This window comes from Epinephelus fuscoguttatus, linkage group LG22 (genome assembly GCF_011397635.1).
Source record: "Epinephelus fuscoguttatus linkage group LG22, E.fuscoguttatus.final_Chr_v1".
NCBI classification, from domain to species: Eukaryota; Metazoa; Chordata; class Actinopteri; order Perciformes; family Serranidae; genus Epinephelus; species Epinephelus fuscoguttatus.
In genome coordinates, this window is record NC_064773.1 from 19540108 (window position 1) to 19564413 (window position 24306).

A 24306-nucleotide genomic window follows, 5' to 3' on the forward strand; every position below is an offset into this window, starting at 1 on the left:
TTAATCCTCCAAAGGCCTCTGTATCTAAACCAGGCACGCACACACACACAAACGCTACCTTGTTCCTCTATATCAGAGAGTATTTTTGCCAGGTAGGTAAGAGGCAGAAACTCAGGTCTGAAGGCGGGCTTGTCTCTGCCGGTGAATGCAAATCCCTGAGGAGGAAGAAAAAACAGAAACACAACTGTGGATTCTGCAGGTTTTTCAGGGTGCACACAGTCAAGACAAATCTGCAGCAAATCCAAAAAAGAAACTAGTCACCTTAACTCACTTGTTCCCTGATCTGGATGAAGTTGGCTGCAGTTTAACTTTTTTAGGCAGCCTTATCTGACATTGCACGAAATGCCGGTGGCTCTGCCGGCCAATTTGCTGACTGAAGCTGGCCAATAGCATCGAGAAGTGGACAGATGATGTGCGAACTGTACGGCTGGGGCCACTGTTTAAACACATTTGATAAAGAGGGCCAAAGAGGACATTTTTTCTGCAAGTGTAACACTCCTCTGCTCTGGAGTTAACGGTGTTAGAGCTGCATTGGTACAAACACCCTGCTCATATATATTTGTAAAAATGAAAATTTGCTTATCAATAAATAAGGTGTTTCCTCTGAAGGGTTTGAGACCAAATTTCTGTGCATGTATTCAAGATGTCTTCTCTTTTGCCTCTAACTTGATACAGTATGCTGGAAATGGAGACTTATGGTACATTAAAGGTTCAGCGTGTAAGATTTAGAGGGATTTAGTGGCATCTAGTGGTGAGGATTGCAGACTGCAACCAGCTGAAACTTCTCAAGGTTAGAATTCTTGAAGCGTTCATTTTGTACTTGGAGGTTGGAAATTCCCAGTTCCCAGTCGTAAGTTTCAACTCGAACACACCCTGAGATCGGCTTTCCAACTAGGAAACTCGGAGCAACCGCATCAACCCCAACTTATGAATTCAAGATGGTTGCTAGTCACATACATAGTGAGTAAACACTCTGCTAAAGTACTGTTTATAGCAATTTTATCTTATTTGTTTTACATTAGGTCAGCCTCATCTGTGGCGTTCATCAGTTGGAGTGCATGATGGTTTTGAAGCTGTCTATACTCCGAAAGTGCAAGGGCAACAAAGGCTTTCTTGCGAGCATCCATCTTTTTTCCAACTTGTCCACCGTTGGCAACTAGAAGACAAAAACTGTTGTCAACTCGGAGGTGATGTCATTGCCACTTCCGACCTCTGACCTCCGAGTACAAAACGAACGCACCATCTGTCAGTGTTCATTGTTCAGGAGGTTTTTCAGAACAAATGCAGGGAGTGATATAAACTGGTAAAAACACTGATATAGAAGTTCCACGTTACATATCAGTGTTTCTTCAACACTGTTTGACATGTCGGAGACGAGTCTAGTGCCTGCTAAGTTTTTTTTGCTAACCTAAGATCGAGACGTTCAGGGGGGTTTTACCGGGAGCCAAATTTTCCACAGAAGTCTCTTCCTCTCCAAAACAAACGGACTCAGAAATTCCGAAATGAAATTGCCAAAATGCAAAAATGCAAATGGTCCTTTCTAGAGCCAGTGTTTGGTTTGTCCATTCTGGGCTACTGTAGAAACAGACCAACATGGTGATCTCTATAAATAAGGACCTGATCTCTATGTAGAAAAGGCTTATTCTATGGTAACGAAAACAGCCATTTCTTATTTTCAGGTGATTGTACACTAAAGAAAACATACTTGTTGTATCATATTCCATTTCTGCCAATATACCCCCTAAATCTGACACACTGAACCTTTAAGACGAAACACAAATACTACATTTTGGGAGAAAACCTTCAGAGAGAAGTTCAGCTGTTTTTAATTTTGGTTCAATAATGTCTGTCATATGTAAATCAGTATAAACATCTTGGCTTGACACTGGACGAGCACAACATTTAAAGAAGCTGTCGGCGTTGTAGCTCAATTGATCAAGTCAGCATTCGTCTTCCAGAACAGGTTAATAATAATAATAATAATAATAATACATTTTATTTATATAGCGCTTTTACAGCTCTCAAAGACGCTTGAGGTTACTCTGTGATATCCAGAGACTTGGAGCAAAATGTTCGTCTTGTATAGAGAAAAACGGTCTTTTGATATATTGGACATAAACCCAAATGACAAACTTACTAATTCATGAAGAATGTCTACAGTGTAGAAGTTAATGTGAAGTATAATTTAAACAAAAGACTAAATCCCTGCAGGCACAGTTACACTCAGAAGGGAAGCCTTTTTTGTGGCAGACTTTGTTTGCCAGGCCGGGGAGAGAAGGCAGAGAATTTAGTTTGGGACTGAGCAGTAAAATAATTTAAGTATTTTGGATATTGCAATGGTGTGTTGTGAATCCATGAGTGTTGGGGACGTCACAAATCAACCAATCAATCACATATTTTTTAACTCGAATTCGATGCTTTTTAAATACTTTTTAAATACTTGCGAAAGGCGTCTGAAAGCAGCACAAGAAAAGTGATAGGTAGGTTTTTCTCTTTGTACTCTTTTCTATGTACTTTAATGAATTGTTGATTCTCTTTTTTTCTCCATCACCCTGAGCGGTTTGGATGGTTAACCACATCTGCCATCGTAGACCCTGTCAGCGTACAAGTGTGCACGATGTATAAATACAGGTATGTTTTCCACTTTTTGACCTGGTGCAGATCCAAGTGGGATTGAACCATTGTCATTATTGAATGTTTGTGTGCAGGCGTTACTTCTTTTCCATTCACGCTGCGAGGATTCCTCGTCATAAAACTGGGATAACAGCCCATCACAAGCTTCCACAGCCCACGAGGACTTCTTCAAAAAGCTCGTCTTGTCCGACCAATGGTCCAAAGCCCAACAATTTGAATTTACGAGGACATAAAAACCGAGAAAAAGTGCTACATCCTCAAATTTGAGGAGCCGTAACCAGCAAATGTTTGGCATTTTTAGCTAAATTGTCCAATACTTTGCTTTATGACCAAATACCTGCAAAACTAATAACACTCCCATCAGCCTCAGCCGTACTTTGTCTTTATTGCTAATTAGCAAATCCACGCTCCGTCTGGGACATATTCAGCATCGCTTGTGTTTGCTAGTCTGCAGTGCTGTGAGTGTGTGTATCAGGGTGACAAACTGTGTTGTGTTACCTTATTTTTGTTGTGTCTCTCCAGCAGCGTTCTGACATAATCTCTGGAGATCGAAGCTGAACTGACAGGATGGTCCCACATATGGTAGATCCTCTGCTCCATAGGCTACACACAAACACAAACACAAACACACACACACACACACACACACAAACAAACAACAGAGTTTATATTTTAGGCATGTAGCTCATGTTATGAAAAAATTAATCCCTAAAGCAAGTGAACATCTGTCCCTTTCCATTTTGCCAACTGGAACTGGGAACCATTATGGAGGAGCTGACTGCTAATGAGAGATTCCAGAGAAATCCTATTTCTCAGCTTTGTGACACGCACACAATGGTGATAAATAACTGTGTTTAAGCAACACAGGTGTGACTGCTTTCTGTCCAGTTTCAAACGCGCTGCCAAGTTCTACAAAGCTGCTGGATGACTTCAAGGATTACACTATTATCAGAGGTGAGAAGAAACAACACGACCGACTGCTGTCATGACCCTGGGTTTTATTTTGTAGATTCTCTCCTCATGTCGTGTTTTCCCGCCTGTTTCCTGTCACACCTGTCTCGTTAGTCCCTCCCTGTTCCCAGAGTCTTCCCTCCACACCTGTTCTGTATTAGTCCTGTTTGCTCCACCCTAGTGTTCCCCTCCACTACCTTGTTGTTAGCCAATCCCCATTTCCCCGTGTCCACCTGTTCCAGCTGTGTCTTGTTCTTGTGATTAGTTTCCTGTGTATATATATATACCTGTGTGTTGCCCTTTGTTCCTTGTCATTTCATCTTTGTTCATTCCTGCACTCATCCCTGTGTTCTTGGTGTCATTCCCTGCTCTGTTTCCTGCCTGGTGTCTTCTGCTCTGTTCTGTTCTTTTTTTTTTTTACCAGAGGTCATCATGTTATCCCAGTTAGTTTTGGTTCTTTTGTCATTTGGACTTTCAGTCATTTATAACATGATATACTTCTCTGTCTACACTTTGATTCAGAGAGCGTTTATAGATAAAATAACCATGAGATATCAGGGCCTGTGATTCCCAACCTCGAGGTCAGGATCCCCTTCAGGCGTCATGAAATAAATCTGAAGGATTGAACCCATAACCTGTTGACGTATGCAACATGTGTCGAGGGGTCGAGTAAACTCTACTTTGTTGTAATGGGTTAAAAGCTTGGGAGAAAAAGTAACTTTAGTTAAACTTGTAAGAATACCAGACCAGATCAAATGCCTTGCGCTTTAAAGCTGCTCTTGATTGGTCAGAATTTCCATGTGGGAAAAATCCAGGAAGTAAACCAAACGTTGAAGAAGAGTACATGAAGAGTAAATGTGACACTTTCTAATGTCACAATGGAGGAACAACTATGCAGGTTGATTTTAGCGCTGGTCATCGTGGACTATATTGCTGTCATTGTTCATTTTAGTCAAACCATACAGTTTGAAAACGAGGCGCAGCTCCAACTAGAAAATAATGTTTTGATGCATTGGATGTGCTGAACGTGCATATTAAGGCAGTACAGGAGGAGGCGCACATTAATAATCCTCCAGGACTGTAACATGCTCATGTTTAACAATGTGTCATGTGACTGCAGTTGGTTCAGATTGAGGTCGGAACACGTTCTCACCACAAACGAACTGCACCAGAGTTCATTTGTAACCAGACCGAGACCACCTCTTCGAGAAGGTCTCGGTCTGGTTGTTTTGATGCACACCCTAGTGTGATTGCTGTGTTCACACCTGCCCGAACGAACCACACTTAGGGGGCAAACGAACCTGAGTTTGATAGAACCGAACCTGTTTGTTTTCGTCACCTTAGAATGAACTGTTTGTATCTACATACAGAGCAGATCACCTCCCATGGATTCTCCATAGGAGACAAACCAAACACTGGCTCTGGATAGGGCTATTTCGCATCTATCACCAATGTAGTTCTGCTCCATGCTTGGGATGCCACTAAGTCCTACGCACAAGCCACACACGCATCTGTGCAAATATATCGACAGTTGTTAGTTGTAAAATTTAACATATCGGCCGACTCAGTGTAAATATTTGTAAATAAACAACTTATCTTGACATTAGAACTAGCTTATGTGGTGCGATATGAAAAAAAAAATTAAAATCGGCACATGATTTACATCATAACTCAGCTCAGTTTGATCTCACATTTATTTGTTGCTGCACAAATGTGAAGTATAGTGTGAGGTTTACTGGAATTCCACGGGGGTTAAAGATGTATACAGTGAGAATTATCGGGGTGCTGCAGGGTTCAGCCAAGATATAAATTCCCAACTGTTTCCCAACATCTCCTGTTTTCTAGCTCTGTGGGAGAGCTAGTGTGTGTGTGTGTGTGTGTGTGTGTGTGTGTGTGTGTATTGTACCTGCAAAATCTCTCTTGCCTGCCAAACTCACCCAACAAATGTCTGATGGGCAGGAAACAGAACAGAGACACTAAACACTCGACATTCCTCTGACCACAATGCAGACGGAAAACACACACACACACACACTCACGCACAGCTACAGAAGAAATATACTGTATCCACACGGGAACACGTGGAAGTTACACAAGAGTTAGGGACACACATAAGCACACACGGACTCCGCAGACAACTACCTCCAGTACCCCTTCCCCAACACACACACTTACACACACACACACACACCAGCCAGTTACACAAGTGCTTTGTGATTGGCTTGAGGGGGGCTTGAGGGAGATGAGACCTAAAATAACTTCAAACTCTTAATTGGACCAGAATGGGGAAGTTTGGGGAGAGAACCACTGGAGAAAAGATCAAAACTTCCCCCTCACTAATAGATTATAATAGCCTCATGCATTGTTTTACTGGCTACAGTCCTCTGAGTTTGTGCGCTCAACATGTCATCGTTTGGGTGGCAGACTCATCTAAACGACTCTTGGACGTGCACAAAAACCTCATGTTTGGCCACACACACAGAAGTACCTCAGGGAGTCTCTTAAGTATGCTGAACTTCAGTCTCTCGCTGGCATCACTGTTGTCCAAATCTAAACACAAAGACAAAAGAGAGGAGACATGGTGCTAATTACTCAGAGACACATCTTTGGGGGGGGACGACAAATAATGCAGTGTCATACTTCTCTACTACTCTCTAGTCTAGTCTGTATGTCTAAATCAAATATTTGAAAGGAAACATGGGATTAAAGAGATTTTATTTTCTCTGTTTCTGGAGACGTGAAATAAATGCAAATAAAATCAACAAAATCCCACATTGCTTTAACCCTTCTTCCCATATGCTGATATCCGTGGATAAGAAAGCATTAGAGGGATATTTTACTTTTATAGAAAACAGACAATGTTTTGAGGCTTCGCAAACGATCCCCCGAGCGCAGCGGATTCTGAGTCAGCACCACTTTCTTATTCTGGCTTCAAGAAATTTCCCGGGTGTATTTTTTGTTTTGCAGTGAGATCTGTGATCCATTCAGAAAAAGAAGCAGAGGAGCAGAGAGCCCTCTGACATCCTTTGATCCGGCATCTTGCTTCAGCAGCTCCTGAATGACTCCCTGGTGCTAACAGGCATTCTGGGAGATGGAGTTCATTGCGCAAGTTATAAAGAGCAAAAACAAACCTGGCAAAAACAGACTCAAAATGCAACAGAAGAAATGTTTAAAATACCAGTTTTGGTGCCATAATCACAGCTGGAAATGCCGCCAATATCTCTCTAAAAAACAACCATTTTTGTTATTTGTTGGTCTCGAACAGTGGTCTGCAGCTTAGCAACAGCCCAACAATCCAACAACCCCCCCACCTCCCGCTGACAGAAGGCATTTTCAGACTGGAAAAACAATAAACTTATTTATTATTATTCATCTGTATTAAGTAGTTTTCATAATTAAGGTAAATTGCTGAGAAAACAAATCTGACATATGGGCAGCATTTCAGAATCCCGAAACCAAAAAAGATATGTTTGTGTGTGTTTGTAATGAGGCAGAAATTGTCCACCTGCCAAGCCAATTGCCCAGGATAAAAAAATAGAAACTGACATAGATATATATACTTTATTTGATTAATCCCTGGGGAGACGTGACGCATGAACACCCTCACTTCAAAGTCCCGAAACATCCTTTTCTCTCACTTTGAAGTTGGAAACCATTTGGACTGGGGCCTTTAAATAATCTTTTCATCTTTGTGGATCTTTGTTTGTTCTCCTCATGAGAAAGAACCATGTAAACTACAACAAGATCAAGAGTGACAAGGATATTTTAGTTTTGTTGATCTCAGTGCCAAGTCATGATGTGTTGGCCTTTGATAAATGTACTTTCCACGGTATGAAATCCACAGCAAGATACACAAAGTAAATGGTATCAGTGTTTCTGAGTGAGGCACTGAGGCCCCATGGTAGCTGATCTTAACCTCTGACCTCTCTGTACATAATACTATACTATATAACAATAATAAAAGTATGCAAAGAAAAGCAGATGTGTTCGGCCTATTTCGTTTGTTAAACTGGTAACATTTACACATAAACACAACAGCTGCCGACATGCTCTATTAGTGGTTATAGCTCTGTGGTGTGACCTGCTTTTACAGATTCAGAGGTCATACGTTCGTCATTCTTCAGCAGCAACCTTTAATACTGGTTCACCATATTGTGTCTCTGCACATGCAGGTGTCAAGTCGAACCACCTCAACTGACTCCTTTCAACTAAGGGAGCAGCAGCTCTACTCAGAGCTCTGGCTATCCAAGCTCCTCACCCTATCTCTAAGGCTGGGCCCAGCTACCCTTCTGAGGAAATGAATTTCCACCACTTGTATCCACGACCTCATTCTTTCAGTCACTACCCAGAGCTCAAGACCATAGGCGAGGGTTGGGACGTAGATGGACCAGTAAATCGAAAGCTTTGCGATAAACGCAGTTAAAATTCTAAGAGAACAAGGACTAGAGACCATCTTGCAATGGGATCTACAGCGGTCCACGACTTAAATCGAATGTTGCCAGCATCGTGAAGTGGGGCAGGCAATGGCCCCATCTTCAAACTTGGCCTTCGTTCTGATCTCAACTACACCTATAAAGTTTCGTGACGTTACTGCATTGACAAAATCTGTCCACAGACAGACAGACAGCCATATAAACACCCCAAAATGGTGTCTGTGGTAGTTCCTGCTACAGTTGGTGTCACCTGGACCACATCGGTAATGATGACACACACACACACACACACACTCACAAGGTGATAACAATACCATCCATGATAATGAAATACAAAATAATGAATTGAGCTACATCGTTTCATTATTTACCGTTTTATATATTTACATAATGAATTCACACTCAGCATTATTTCATAATGTCTCATCTACCTATTTTGTACCGTGGGGCTCCGTACTGGAGTTGTTCACATCTGTTTGTCAGACTTCCTTTCCTGTGGGTTTTGGGGGGTTTCTGGGGTATTTCAGAGTTGTTCGTAACAGGTGTGGTATAGTATCAGACACCTATGAGACTGTTGTAATGCTTAAAGATGACTGGATGCTGAGCAGCTCCAAGATTAAGAAATACAAATGGTGCAGCTTTGTGAGTTTTAGATGAAAGTGAACCCACAGCCACATTAGCAGCTCTGTGTGGTTGTACTTGAAGCTCCAGTCACTTTAAATCTGCCTCAACTTCAAATATCCCATATGTGGTATTTCAACATGGAGCCATAAAAGGATCTGAGTTGTTACTGTACAAATCAAAGACAAACTAGATATACTGTAGTTTTGAAGGCACTAAAACCAACTTCTTAGTAACCGTAAACCTTCCCCTCATACACCAAGACCGCTAGTGTGGGCACGTATAAATATGACGTTGGTTTAACAGAAACTGTATCCAGGGCATTCAGCCTGTGCTCGACACCAGAAGAAGCATTTCTATCTGTCAGATTTGCTCTTTTTCATCTTCCTCCTTTATTCTCCATCCACGATGACTGCTGACAGCAGCTTCAACACCTCCTGCTCCCTTAACTCCTCCATGAACAACTGCTCCTCCTCAGAAACGTCTCCGTCCTCCAGCCTCCATCCCTGGTACATCGTCGCAGGTGTGCTGATCTCAGTCAGTTGCGTGCTTGGTATCCCTGCTAACATCACCGTGATAGTAAAACTCAGTCAGCAACTGCGGGGCTCCACCATGTCGCAGCGCCTCTTCTTCAACCTGGCAGTGTCAGACCTCCTCTGCCTGTTCTACCTGACCGCTGGCGTGGTCATTTTCTTCAATGGTATACATTTGACAGAAGGAGTCTGTTCGCTTCTCTTTTACTTCTTCTTTTTCTGCATCACCTCCGACTCGAACATTCTGGTGCTGATAAGTATTCAGAGGTACTATCAGGTATGTAACTCAAATTCTGTAATATATAGGAAAAATAAGACACAAGTAGCACTGCAGATTTAGTCTGAAGCAGTGGGAACAAATGCAGATAAAAATGTCAAAGATTGTGACCCTGTTTTTGATCATTAATGCTGTTTCTCATAGCAACAGACACAAATTAGATGAACATCAGACTTCAGAATGCCAGTGATAGAGTTTGGGTTTACAATTCAGACATGTTTATAAGAGAAAAGCAAAAGATAAAAGTAAGTGGCCAACTAACAGCAAGAGAGAGAAACTGAAACTTACTGTACTGCTGGTACTGTATTTAAAGGAACACAATTAACTTTAATGCCTCTTAAATGTTGTATGAAATTGATTCCCAATTTGAAACACACACTGAAATGATGGCCTTGTGACCCTGGTTGGTCAAAATAAATCCAACCTGCAAAATTTGTGTTAGATAATCGGCAAAACACGACTCCACCACAGGACTGTAGGCTACATAGGAGTCTTAAAATGTTGTCTTGTTGTGTTATTGGAAGCCAGAATAGAAGAAGTCATGGCTCAAAACTTAAATTTTATCACAAAGCTAACCCTTCTCCCTAGCTGGGAAAAAAGGTCATTGACTAACATATTTAGTCATATTTTTCATTAGCAAAATTTACACCCCTGCAGACACACCTTAAACATTTTTTTTTTTTTGCAGACGATACACAAGTTTTTCTTCCAGTTCCACTTCTAAATGCAAATACAAAATCAAACTAAAAGTGTCCATTTCATTTGTCAGATTCTTCACCACAAGAAATGGTCCAAGCTGAAGCGGATATGGCAGCGTGTTTCACTGTTTGCTGTGTGGATGCTCGGAGCCCTGGTGGCTCTTCCAGCTGTGTTTTTACTAAGAGAGGTGGAAATCGAGGACGAGTGGACTGACGGTCACTCCTGCAAGAATAAGAGGATTGAGCCGGTGCTTGAAACATTCTACATCTCATTTATGGTTTTCAGCCAGTTTGTCGTGTTGTCCTTCTACCTGCTACTTGTTAGAGGGGTCAATCGAGCTCAAATGCCTGCCAAGAAACAGGACAAAACAAATAAACTTTTCATGCGAATAATCGCCGTCTCTCTGGTTTTTGGCTTTTCTCCTCTCGTTCTTCGCACAATGTACGTGGCTGCTCTTTTCACGGAATCAGACAGACTGCTTCGAGTCAGTAAGATGCTGACATTTGTGGAATGTTTATACTTTTTCAATCCCTGTCTGAATCCATTCCTGTATTTCTTCGCGTCTCGGCATTACAGAAAAGAAGGCGGCACAAAGAGAAGGTGTCTCCTCATGCCACTTAATGACGTATAATACATGTTCAATCGCAGTCCAGTTGTTGAGGTTTTGTGTTCTTGTTTTCAGTTTTGTGATTTATCATTTCATGTGTGATTTGTTACCCCCCTGTGTCACTTGTTTCAGATTCCTCACTTCCTGCCCTCGTGTTTCCCGCCTGGGTGATTAACTACCCCACCCTGATTAGTTTCACCTGGCTTTCATTACCCTCTCTTCCTTGTGTATTCAGTGTGTGTCATTCCTTTTGTCTGTGCCAGTTGGTCTTCACTGTTCTAGTAAGCGTTCCGTCATCTATACCGACTTCTGAAATCTTCAAGTAAAGACTTTAATTTTTCATGGTTCCACCATTATTATCGCTTGTACGTCCAGATAATATGGTCCCTGCATTATTAATGGTTTCATGTTTTATACTTCTTCAGACTAACTGATTGATTGTCTTGATTGATCAAGTTCAGATAAACTTGATCAAGTTAAGTACAAAAATTTCTGTAAATGTTTCTGTTGTTTTTAATTTTACTACTGTTGCCTCTTTTTAATATATCTATTATTAAATTAATTTGTTTGTTTTAGTTTGTGCTTTAATTTTTACAGCATGTCATGGAACCTTTAAACAATGATTAAATGTTTTTTTAATATTTCTTTGTCGTATTTTGGACAACCTGAAATCTTGATCAGATGGTGGCGCTACATAAAAAGTTATGAAACAACTTATCCTGAGAGGAACGTGAATGTCTGCCATCCCAAGTGCTATCAATGTGCTTCATCGCAAATAGCACTCTGGCTGTATTCCTTGAACTTCCTTTGCACTCTTTGCACTTTGCAGTCTTGTATATGTGTAGCTACTTAGTATGGTATGAATTTCCATTTCCTTGCTCTGGCTCTGTTGATTAATGGCTTTAATGTGTTGTTGATGATCTTTGTATTTTGATTTTAGGTTTTTATGTGAACCCTGGCAACTAAATAAATTTCCCCTAAGCAAACATTAAAGGCAACCTTGAACCTTGTCTTTACCAAATTTAACAGCAATTCATAGTTGTTGATAGATATCATTAAAAAGCGAAACTAAATAAAAATTCAGGGGATCACTAAAGTCACTGAGATCATCCTCTGGGGAGCACGAGCATATGTGCAAAATTCAATGGCAATCCATCCAAAAGGCGTTGAGATATTTCAGTCTGGACCAAAGTGGTAGATGATGAAATTATAGTATTTTTCTTGTAAAACTTCTCACACATGCAAAGCAAGGTTTAGCAGTGTGTGTGTGTGTGTGTGTGTGTGTGTGTGTGTGTGTGTACCTGTCATGAGCCGAGACACAAAGGTTTCAGTGAGCTGCAGGAAGCCGTGGTCAATGTACTGTAGAAAGGTGTGATGAGGGAGGCACCGCACAGCAAACACCGCTAACAGGGTGTGATAGCCTGGAGAGAGACAGAGGGAGAACGGTAAAGAAAAAAAAGGAAGAAAAGGAGACTTTAGCTTTTGATGTTCCTGAAAAAACAACAAGTGTAATAAAAGGTAAAACAAGAGTCCACAGCCATGCTGATGGCTGTGTGAGACGGGATTAGACACAGCTGTGTTTGGGCTTAAAGAGGACCTATTATGCTCATTTCCAGGTTCATACTTGTTCTAGTGGAAACCTAAAATACATGTTTACATGCTCAAATGTTCACTTTATTTTCATACTCATGCTGTCTGCGCTGGAACACTTGTATTCACCCTCTGTCTGAGGAGGCTCTGTTTTAAGCCGGGCTCAGACTGCAGGAGCGTTGGACTGATTTCACCCTGATTCACCCCCTCCGACAGTCGAAGGAGAAATCCAGTCTGGGACCTTGGTTGGTGCTGCTGTTCAGCCCAGATTATCTGGTTATCTGAGAGGTTTACAGATCCAATCTTAAACTGCTCGCAGGCTCTTTGGGGCAGCCCCATTAATTTTGAACATGTTTCATATTTAGGATTTAAAATCTGGATGATTACAGTTATGATAGTGTGCGCATGTTTGAGACAAGACGGAAGAAACACTGAATTTTCTCTCCACGTGTGTGATGCAACCCAATTTCAAAATCGGTTAGGATTTTAAAACTCCTGTAGTCTGAGCCCGGTTTTAGCGTCTGTCCTTTTGAGCTCCCCTCCCAAAAACAAAAGGCCATTCTGCTCTGATTGGTTTGTATCTCCATGTAATCTGTGGTCTATCTCGGTGTGTCTGCGCCATCATTGCAGCTGGGGGAAGACTGTAAAGGAGCATAGCTACAGATTCTAACATTGAAAATCACCAACAAAGGTTCCCCTCGAGGTTATTAAGGGTAAAATTGAGAGATGGCGTGAATTGCTGTTGGGGTCCTGTCCCATTGCACAAAAATTCTGGTCTGCCGTACATGAGAAGACCAAAATGATCCTTAAATTAGACACCTCATTTTGCTCATACGTGTTTGTTCTGGGTGATCCTGTTTCTCCCAACTGGGTACTGTGGCTGCACATGAGGGGCTCTCCTTTGGGCTCGTTTATCAGGTGGAGCAGAATTATGCTGAGTGATGGGCGAATGACATCTCCTTCATTAAAGGTCCCTGATGTAACTATATGATAACATACTGGCTCAGATCCTTAAAAATGATTTAGAAATGTGTCTTGTGACATTCAGCGTGCACGCTCAGCTGCCAACTCGACTTAACCACAAACTGTTGCAGCTGCTGCGGCAACAATGTGAGCTCTGCACTGGGGATGGTTGTGAGTGTCAGCCTTCCACACACACAGTGACAGGGCTAACTGTTAGCAGCACACAGCTAACATTACCTAACGGTCATTAATGAGTTTAACAGCAGAGTCGAGCTGTTTCGGTGTCATTGTGAGTTCGTTAGGACCGTTTAATGGCTTGATGTTGGATGTTAGCCGCTACTGCTGTGTTAGCTTGTGCTAAGCAGGCTGGCGTTGAACTGCTCATACACTGGGAGGATAGCAGCTAAAGAGAAGGCAGCAACAGAAAGTTTGCTGATCTGGCAGGAAGTCGGAACAGTTGAGGATTAGAACCCCGGTGCAAAAAGGACTGAATTCAGGTACTGTTTGACATGACCAAAAACATTTCATTACTACTTGGTACTGGGTTATTCCGGTCGATACTCAGTTCTAGTCCCTTTTAATGCTAACGTAATTATGCTAACATGTTCACACTGACTTTATTGAAGCTGCTGTTCAGCAGGTATAATATTTCCCTACACTGTCTTGGTTTACTTGTTAGCATGCTAACATTTGCTAATTAGACAGATTAGAAGATAAAACAAAAAATTAAGCTACTTACTGTTACATAAGTGTAAACCTGAGACTCAGTCTACCTGCTGTTTTACAGCTTCACACCCAATGTACACACACATTTACACCTGCAGCCTCTGTGGTGTTGAACGTGCCTCCTTGCTTCAGGGCATCCCTCATTTCCCCCCCCTCGTTCGCGGGCAGTTTGGGATTCTAACCCACAAACTTTTCCTCACTGGCGACTAAAATCATTGAATTGTGTAACGGGGGGGGGGGGGGGGGGGGTTATAATGCAAACACTAGGAAAATGAATTCAAATTATTGAAAATGTATTCACACTCTGCTTTACCCATGTCTGCGCTATGCTAATGTTTAACATATTTTTGGTTACATTAGTGCTGAAGAGAGCGGCTCTGTTGTCCCTCAGTGCAAACACACATTGTTATTCTGGGTGAGACAGACACACACTGGGTTATAACAACTACAAGTCTACGTGTGTGTGTGTATGTGTGGATAGTACCAGGTGGAAGGGGGAGGCAGAGGCTCCTCGTGGCTTCCAGGATCCGAAACATGAAGTGAAACACGGACCACTCGGCCGGACTGCCCTGCTGTGTGCTGGAACACACACACACACACACAGAAAAATTCATGGTAATGTTACGTAACGTGAGCACACACGTGAAGAGGGGTCACTGACAGTTTGCACATGTGGACACATACACACAGCAGGTAGTGATGGAGGGTCTGGAGCACACATGCGTGATGATGAACACACACACACACACACTCACTCAGCACTTAATACTTTACATTAGTTAGAAACTTGATAAGGGAGGGCTACTCACAAGCACAAAACACGAGGGCCGAGTTTGTATTTCAGCCAGACTGATTCCAGCATGTGTCTGATGAGCTCCAGCTAAACACACACACAGAGACACACACATGTTAGTGCTCAGGGAGGGAGGTGCTCGATTAGATTAAAACAAAACTGTCTGAAACACCTGATTCAGACATTTTTCTGCCATGACGGTGTTTTTTCGTGGAACTGTACATTTGTTCTACAATCCTCACTTCCCTCTTTCTTTTTTCCTACTTCCCATTTTCATTTCCACCAAACGAGAGCGACACACTGGAACATGTTTCAGCATGAATACACTCATGCTCACCCACATCATTTCACCACACATCTGTCAGCACACGAGATCAATCGAATGCACTTGACTCATCTTAAACCTGTCTGTTACGTGCCAGTACACACACACACACACAAGCACGTTACACACTCCCTTCTTTCCACGAATGACCACTCACTCATCTCCTGCGGAATAACAGGAAGACAATCTGCCTCATTCACATCCTGCAAACCAGTGGGAAACCCTCCACCAGCCGCTCTGAACGCTGAGGTCACTCCAGCGTCCTGGAGTGACCTCAGGGTGGGAATTTCAATTAGCTTCACTTATGTAACAGACCTGCCCCAAAATAAAACCAACGGAATAGGCTTTTTACTTCTCCTGCACATATTTGATGCTTTTTTCTTTTCACACACACTTTATTAACTTTATCACAATGGGGAAAAATGCAAAAAAATATCTCAGTGGCAGATTTTTTTTAGTTAAATGTCATAACGTCTGTCCACAAGAGGGGGAAGAGATTCCAAAAAACATCAAGCAGTGCTGGAGGATATTAGGGATTTGTCAGGCAAAGCAGTCAAACTGTGTATTAGCAAGAATGTGGCGATATGCATCAATATACAGGGGTTACGATTCAATGTATTTCAATGTATTGCAACACTGTAAGCAAGGTGATATGTTGTGATTTCAAAACATATATATTTAAGGAAAACTGTCATAGTATAGAGGAGTAGTATTAGAATAGTATTTTTTTTTAAATTTTATTAATTAATTAATTTCTTTATTTTTTATGAGATATATATATTTTAAGAATTCTTTACATTTATTTTCTTATATTTATGTGTATACATTTCACATTCTTTTTCATTTTATTATTTATTTATTTTTCGTTTTTGTCTTTTATTTTCTTTCGCTGGTCTGGCTTTTCTGTTTGTTTCTGGGTTGCTGGGTGGGTAAAAGTAAAGTAAAGTTCTTAGAGGATTCTTTAAGCGATGGTTGAGGTAAGCAATACTCAGAGGACCCTATTTAAACAAAGCAAGTGCATGTGTTTCCCCGCCAGTTTTGATTGTCTGCCCCACCCTGATTACTTTCACCTGTCCCTCACTAGTGCTGCACTCAGCTCACCTCACCTCAGTTAGTGTTTCCCTACTTAAACCTGCCCACTTCCTTTGTTCCTTTTCACTCATCTGTTGTGTGCCTTTGGGTCCAGTCCTGCTCCCTGCTCTTAAAACATAACAGATGTAACATGAATTCAGCCAACCAGAGTGTCGTCTCTTATTTCCTTTAAAGCCAGTTGTGCCTGCTCCTGACCTGCTGCTATTTATGTGGCGCATTCTGCAAATTGGAGGAGCGAGCAGTTTTCTGCTGAGTGGGAGCAGTGATGTCACTGCAGCGAATGCTGCGGGACATTTAAGCAGCAAAGTTAAAAACTGTAGTTCTAAAGCTGACAGAGGAAACAGAGCTGAACTTTCAGCCTCTAAAATAATCAATGAAGTTGCGCTGCTCCTCGTGAGTAAATGTGCACAGCGTCTCTTAATGGGGAGTCGGACAGCAGCTCTGCTCTCTCTGTTTACAGTTTAGAGAATGTAATTAATATTTTCCTCATTAATGATGTATTATTTCAACCACCTGCAACCCATGTGCGTGTCACTGTGTGTAATTAGCAGAGTGCACACACCTTGTGAACCTTCCTGTGGAGGCACATCTTACTTTCTGCACAGTTCCTGCAGATCCTTAATCTAAAAATAAAGCCTTTATTGGTATTAAAATATCTTAAATCAATCTTTCATTAAATTAAATAGTGCTATGAATGGGAAGTAGGGTTATTTAAAGCTTTTTTCCTTGATGTTGCATTGTAAAAACTCTAAATAACTGCTAACATAAATTTTCAAACTAATATATTTGGGCAAAATTGTCCCTAACCCTGATCTGAAATTTCATTCCAAGCCTTAAATCTAACTTGCCCTAAGACTTAGAGGCCCTTTTCTGAATGTTAACATGAAGATAGTGCACCATTCTGACTTTGGATCAGGTTTTTGTTGGTCAAGGGAGCAATCGCTTCCTGCTGCATCAGAATAGGTATACACCAACAATTCACCTGACCACACCTGTTTTTAAAACCTACAAACCCATGGATGCACAGATGGGTCCAAGTTAGTGCTGCCCCCTAAGAGTCGACCAAACGTTAGTCGACCAGATTTCATTGGTCGCTTAGTTGCAGGAAAAAAGACAAAAAAAACAAACAAACGTGAAACTCCATCAGGAGCTGTGCCTTGTCAAAATAAATAAAAACCTATTTGACTGGACCATGTGGGAATTTAATTCGAAAGGACAGGCACAGGAAGTGGCCACGCTCAGCAGTCAGACAGAAGTCAGGTTAATTTCCAGGGCTGGTACCTGTGGTTATTCCACAGGCTAGTCAGTAACATGTCAGGCAAGAAATCCAAAGTGTGGGATCATTTTGAGAAGGTGAAGGACGAACCCAAGGTGATATGTAAACTCATCTTCATTGGTCGACTACAAACATGACGTATCATCTGAAACATGGAAGTAGCTACATGCTCATTAGCCCACAGCGTCATTAACAGGCGGCTCGCTCAGTGTGTGACGTGCACTTGTAGATAAAATATAGACCTATATTAATGAAGGTTCATTAGTACGGTTTTGTATTTCTCTGTAATGTAGCACAGTAACAATGTTACTGATACTATTCTTTCTCACACCTTCAACTCAAACCACCAAAATATATCCTTTAATCATTACATTAATATCGTAAACATGCGGGCGACTAGTCGACTAATGGCTCTAAATGATCACTATTGGTAGCTAGGAAAATTCTTAGTCAGAGACAGCCCTAGTCCAAGTACATTTGCTACTTCAGAACGTGGACGCTGGCTGTGAAAATGAAAACTATGTTGGTTTGAAACTGCGCTGTGGGTGTGAGATGGGGCTCTAAAAGTCAAAAACAGCTGCTATTTACCAAACAATTCCTCCACTACTCTGTTAACAGCATCAACTGAATGTTTAATGCACTTCAACACTTATTCTCTGTCATCACATATTCATTGTTTGACAAAAAGGTGGCAACTTGTCAAGCAAAGTAAATTATTCAAGTTCCTTTTCAAACTAACACCTCTTGTGCTCGCTGCTGATGTAATCCAGGCCCCTGAAGATCAGTAAAAAGAATAAGAAATATGTAGCAGAGATGTTTTTGTGCTGCGAAAAAAAAAAAAAAAAAAAAAAAAAGTCAAACAAAAGGAAAACAAGTGATTTAAAGCCACAGACTCGCACACAGTATCCCCTGTGTGACTTTCTATAAGAATAAAATCTGGAATCAGCGATTTGTCTTAATGAGCCTCGGCCCGACAAAGAGACTGGATTTACTCAGTGTGGCTCCCCTGCTGAGGAAAAAAAAAAAGTTTAATAACCTTGGGTATACAGTAGAATAACTTTTCTGCATAATTAAAAAATACTGCAGCCTATTTCAATTCCATTACTTTTTGTAATTCATATTCAGCTATTAGCGGGTTGTTCTTTGCGCTGACATTGGTTATGTTATAAAAAGGAATGTATCTCGGTTGTCTGTGGCAACGGGAACAGGAAATAAATAACTGTGACAATAATGTGCTGTGGAGTTGTAATCTATCATAACAGACGTTCCCTGGCTCTTAAAAGCTGTAATCTATTTCACCCCCAACTTCTCCCCTGTGTCAATGCAGCCATTAGTCTCAATAAGCACCGACAAGAGGAGGAGATGTTCTTTATTTGCGGAGGGGAAGTCAGCCCTCATTGAAACAGTACCTCCCTGAGTTTTCAAAGCATGAGTCAGCTTGATGTGTAAGCACATCGCCCGGCCGTTGAGCAGCTCGACTGTTCTTTAAGTAAAACGTCCCCAAAGGGTGTTTCTTATGGGTCCTTTTCGTGAGTGTGTTTTAATAAGGCCCGGCTCCCAGGATGAGAAACTTTTTCACTTTCACTCCACTGAATAAATTCAATAACAACCACGTTTGTCTGTCGCAGGGAAGATGCCAAAACGATTACAGGCACGCCCATTTCCATTAGTTTCATTTGAAGGCGGGAGGCGCAGGTTAAAACTCCGTGAGCCTGTCGTGCCGAGCTGAGCCAATCGACCGATCCGGCTGAGAGCGGCAAGGATTTTGTTTGGTCTCTTTTAGTCTGTCATTTGCAATTCCATAAAGTCCCAAAACGTGGTGCTTCCTGCTTTCTATTCAATTCCAGCCTTACCCTTGGCCTGATTTAATACTGTTGTGTTGATATATGCTGTATGTCTGCTTTCAGCGGCTCCAAGCTGTGAAGGCATTTACCTCCCAGGAATACTAAAGACTGACTTTACAGAACCAAGTACCTCTATAGGTTACTGAGACGGAGAGTGGCTACGTCTCTCCACTTGGTTATGCAGATCCCACCTGCTGCTCTGTGAGTGGATATAAACGGCGTAGGTTTTGTTTTAGAAGCAATATCTATGCACGCTTATACACATTTAAATGCTTTTGTATTGTTAATACATACATAAATTTTGTGTCGCCACAAAAAGTCAGAGTGGTCGAGGATTCATGTCTTAACCAGAGAGCTGATGTTTGTTTTAAAGGACTGAAGCAGTGGCCCGATGGCTCCCGGCAACCTCTCTAATCTGAAGAGCACACATCCATCTGTGAGCTCTGTCAAACCATTTAACTAAAGTGGAAAACTCGCTGCCTTTTCCACCGAGCGATCCTCGCTGCGAGTGTCACTTAACCTTCCCGAAAAAGAGTAAGGGCAGACATTAAATAAACATAACTCGAAGAACGATGTACCTTTTAAATAAATTTTTTTTTCAGAAAGGGTTCACTGGAGTATACACAGCTCCTGGACCTCTCTTTATGCCTGACCAACACAGAAACACACACAAGGGCGTAGGAGGGGGACACACGAAATATGGGGACTTTGTGCCTTTAAACGTCTTTTAATATGTCAAAAGTCCTCTACTGCTTTATTGTTTTTATTGGGGAGGTGTGGGGACATATTTCCAGTATCCCCCTCCAAAACTACACTTATGCACTCACACACACACACGGTGTACCAACCAGTTTGGCGACGTAGTTGACGACCAGCGAGTCAATCTTCTTCTTCCCCAGTCGAGGCAAGTGTCTGTTGAGATGCTCTCGAAGCTTGTCAACCGTCTGCGATGCCAAGAAAACACACACACACTGATTATTTCCTGTGCATGCATGCCTCAGTGAGTGTGTGTGTGTGTGTGTGTGTGTGTGTAGTTCAGAGTTAAACTTTGTGTTGGTGTGTTTTAAGAATACTTTGCTGTGCACTCAGCGGGGTCAAATTGAGTTCAGCCTCGACTTTTCCCTCGACTACAGTGTCCCAAAATTGATTTAACCATGGAGGGGGAGAGAAGAGAAGAGACCTGTGGATGTGAGAGGTGGAAAAGTACAGAAGTTGAGCGAAGGTCTAAAAACAGTTGACGGTATGACCTGATATTCTTCGGGGAGGAAAAGGGAACAAGGAGGAAAGGGAAGGAAGTGAGTGGAGGGAAAAGGAAGGGGTAAGAGTGGTGGAGGGAGTAAAGAGAAGAAGACAGGAGGACTGGGTCATTCTAAGAATAGCTGAGAGACTGCTAGCATCGAGCCTGAACTCCATTAAATTGAAGCTATCTCCTCTTTAAAAACTATGCTGAGCACAGGGAAAACTGGAGGATATGAAATTGTCCATCAAACAGAGCACAGTTTAAAAAAAAAAAAAGAAACGCAGGACAGGGACCTTAAGATGCCCTTTTTTAAAGTGTCGACTCATCTGAAGTGTAACAGGAGTTTCACCTTAAAAGATGACTATGGAGGGAAACGACTGTCTGTCAGCATTTCACTATGGATCTTTAGTGGTCTATATATCAACTCATGGAGGAAGAATCCACCTCCAGGAGCTGTTAAACTGTTGTGTGTCAACATTCTGCAATGTTCCGTACATCTAAGGCGGGATATTACAATGAAGTGCTTCACTATGCACCCATGTCTTCACTTTGCCTCGTCTACTACAGGGAGAAAATACACACATGGTGCATTGCGCCCAATTATTCAAACTAAAAGAAAAAGGAAGTCAAGGTAGGTGTTGTATCTCAAAAGCAACAATCCCGGCTGAATGTTTAATTTTTTCCTATTCTGCTCCTGCTCCTTTGATTTTGAGTGGCAGTATAGTTATAACAGTCTTTTTGGAAAGTTACAGGGCTTTCTTGCTTTTGAATCTCTGCATGTTTTGTCATGACTGACTGAATGACTGGTCCATTAACTGAATGATTCATTTGGCTGACTTCATTTCACAAGTGAGGCTTTTCAAAAACTTCAAGTGAAAACAAAAATCCTTTCGAAATGTTTTGAGTGGTACATTGTGGCCAAAGGTGTGTGGGCACCCAAACAGTAGAGGACATAATCACCTCCTGGGAAGAGCTGTTCTTTAAGCTTTAAGGAGGCTGAGAACACAAAAGCCATTCACTTAAAACTGTCGTATGCATGTGTATTAGATAACGGTATAGAAATAAATCCTCTACAGGGGAGATTAAATGTTACTGTATTTAGTATATTGGGATAACATTTTCCTAAAAGTTTTGACACATCCAACTTTGCACTTAATAACACCAAAAAGCCTGAAAGTTGCTATTCCAGCATTCGCAAAAATTGCCTACACTGCAAAGCAACTCAAAAAAGGAAGACTGACTTAGAATCTAAACAAGAGTCTGACAATAAACAAAAGAAAACACGCATCAATATCTGTGCGAAGTTTGAGAGATGGAGAGAAAATGTTCATTTGTTCTGATCATTTAGCCTTCTGTTAACTGTAGCTACTGCGGCTTCAAGTTCACGTTTATGTAGCTAACGTTAGCTAGAGCCTCGAATCACTACAGACCACTTTGCTGGGAGGATAGTAGGTAGCAGCTCCAGAGACAAACCCCCAGTCAGCGGTTGCAGCGACCCGAGTCCAGCCCCAGCTCCATGGACTGGACAGCCCCGACTCCCAAACTTTCTGTTGCTGCTGTTACACAGGCTAGACCCAGCATTGCCACACGCCACTAACCCACTGTGGCAACCAGTGCTAGGACGTTTGATTAGCCACTACAGCCACCTACCGAAGAGCTGCTGCCTGCTCTCCTCTAAGCAAAGCAGTCAACAGCGGCGGGGAGCGAGGTAGAGGGACAGTGGGGTGGCTAGCTAGAAAATCCTTGTCTTATTTGTGGTCTGATAAACAGAGAGCGAGAGCAAAGCAAGGCAGGGCTGAGTCAATGTGTGTCTGCTGGGAGGGGGCTTAGGACAGAGAGGGGAGAGCTGAAGGAAGGAGGGTGTATTTTCAAATTCTGATGTTTTTTTTCTTTTTTCCAGATTTCTAGCAACCCCTAGCTTTGAGGTCAATCTCATGTTGGAGAGTGTCTTCCCTTGAGAAAACTGAAAGCATATTTTTCCTCACATTATGGTTTTCCCCTTTATCAGAACTCAGCGTCTGGCCCAAACCATGAAAGAAGATACTTCTAGCAGTGAATGCGTTTGTGTGTGTGTGTGTGTGTGTGTGTGTCTCTCTCTCGCTCTCTCACCAGCCCTATGAGCGCCCTCTGTTGATGGTCCTCCTCCTGGAAAAGTGGCACCAGCTTCTTATCTGGAAGAGACCAGGCAACAGTTGAAAGTTGCACATAAAAGAGACGTTTGAAGAACCCTTTGATGCTGCATCTACGCTCGGCTGAGCACTACAGGTGGCCTCAGGTGTGTCAGTGCAGTAACATCATTAAAGAGGCCAACAGTGGGAATGAAAGAAACTCAAACTCTGACTTGTTTATGGCTTTAATAAAAAAAAAAGAAGACTGAAGCTTACACATTAATGGATTCTTTTGGGGTGGGTTTTCGCTTTAAAAATACATCCCAAAGCTTTGGGGCTATGGCTGCAATCCTGCTGTGTCTTCCGTGTGTGTGTGTGTGTGTGTGTGTGTGTGTGTGTGTGTGTGTGTGTGTGTGTGCTGCAATTTTTTTTACATCAGCCACACAAAAGTGGACCACGCTCTAACTTGGTCACTTGAGATAAATTATTGCACACTTGCATACAAAAACACACACCATCTTTTGATCACTTTCACACACATGCAAGAAGCTGGCTTTTTGATGCTACAGTGTAATGTGTTACAGATATAAATAGCACTCACAGGGCAGAGCTAGCTGACAGGCTGCGCTGCCAGATTGGCTGTATGCCTGTTAGAAGTTCAAAGTTATCAACTGTTTTAAATTTAAATATTTTAGACAATTAGCTGAGGTCCTTATTCTGAGCAAGCAGGTAGGAGTTCAGTGCTTTTTGCCTCTCTGTCTTTTAATGGACACACTGGGTCTTCACATGTATTGACCATGTGACCTCTCAGTTACAAGGTGGTCTCATTAATCAAACTTGAAGCGCTACTGAATAACTTAGTAGATCAATTAATTCATTTTATATGTAATTTATCAAGGTATTTCCTGGTTCCAGCAACTAAAATATGAGGATTTGCTTGGTTTTCTCTATTTTAGATTCTTGTCAATGGAATCTTTTTGGTTTTGCACCCTTGGTCGATCACATCGAGCCATTTTAAGATGTCAGTCTGGGCTTTTGGACATTGTGATGGGCAGTTCTGGCCATGCTAGCAGCATGGCTCTAGGGATGGCTGTCACTCAGGCATCACTTTGGTCCTGCAATATTCTAACAACTATGAGATGGATTGCTATGAGATTTGGTCCAGATAGCCATGGTGCACCGAGGACAAATCCAAATGACTTTGGTGATCCTCTGACTCTTATATCTGGCTATCTATATATAGCCATCAGGAGGTGAAATATCTCAACAGCTACTGGATGGATTGGCACAAAATTTGGTTCAGACATTCATGGTTCCCAGACAATATATCCTACTAATTTTGATGATCCCCCAACTTCTCCTTTGGTGCCCGCATGAGGTTGACTTTTATGGTTTTGTGCAAAATGTAATAATAAATTAAACATAACTATTTGTACCTGATGAAATTGACCCATGTCCGATTTATTTATTTATTTTTTATTTTTTTGTGGCCACAAAAATCAGTAAAAAATAAAAAAAATTTTATCAATCACATCTGGGTCATGGCCCTAAATCTGATACATACTGGATCACTGTCCCTGTGACCACTGTGAGA

At 41.8% G+C, this 24306-nt stretch overlaps 2 protein-coding genes across 2 annotated transcripts in view; one reads left to right on the forward strand and one right to left on the reverse strand.

Moving 5' to 3' along the window:
* LOC125883131 (gamma-secretase activating protein) overlaps positions 1 to 24306 on the reverse strand; it is a 54468-nt gene that overhangs the window by 2907 nt on the left and 27255 nt on the right. Inside the window, exons 24-31 of the mRNA XM_049567315.1 lie at positions 22714 to 22775; positions 20213 to 20308; positions 14844 to 14914; positions 14519 to 14613; positions 12057 to 12176; positions 6074 to 6135; positions 3133 to 3237; positions 59 to 155 (exon numbers count right to left, since the gene is read on the reverse strand). Of these exons, the coding sequence (XP_049423272.1) occupies positions 59 to 155; positions 3133 to 3237; positions 6074 to 6135; positions 12057 to 12176; positions 14519 to 14613; positions 14844 to 14914; positions 20213 to 20308; positions 22714 to 22775 (708 nt within the window). The remainder of the gene's footprint in view (positions 1 to 58; positions 156 to 3132; positions 3238 to 6073; positions 6136 to 12056; positions 12177 to 14518; positions 14614 to 14843; positions 14915 to 20212; positions 20309 to 22713; positions 22776 to 24306) is intronic.
* Positions 8192 to 11731, forward strand: LOC125883134 (type-1 angiotensin II receptor-like). The gene is made up of 2 exons (XM_049567321.1): positions 8192 to 9449; positions 10219 to 11731. The coding sequence occupies exons 1-2, from the start codon at positions 9048 to 9050 to the stop codon at positions 10777 to 10779; spliced, it is 963 nt and encodes a 320-aa protein (XP_049423278.1). The 5' UTR covers positions 8192 to 9047; the 3' UTR covers positions 10780 to 11731.

Excerpts from the sequence above, each read along its gene's own strand:
- LOC125883134 (XM_049567321.1), top strand. The coding sequence starts at position 9,048 with ATGACTGCTGACAGCAGCTTCAACACCTCCTGCTCCCTTAACTCCTCC. Across the intron at positions 9,450-10,218 it reads GTATTCAGAGGTACTATCAG|ATTCTTCACCACAAGAAATG; the intron begins GTATGTAACTCA and ends TTCATTTGTCAG.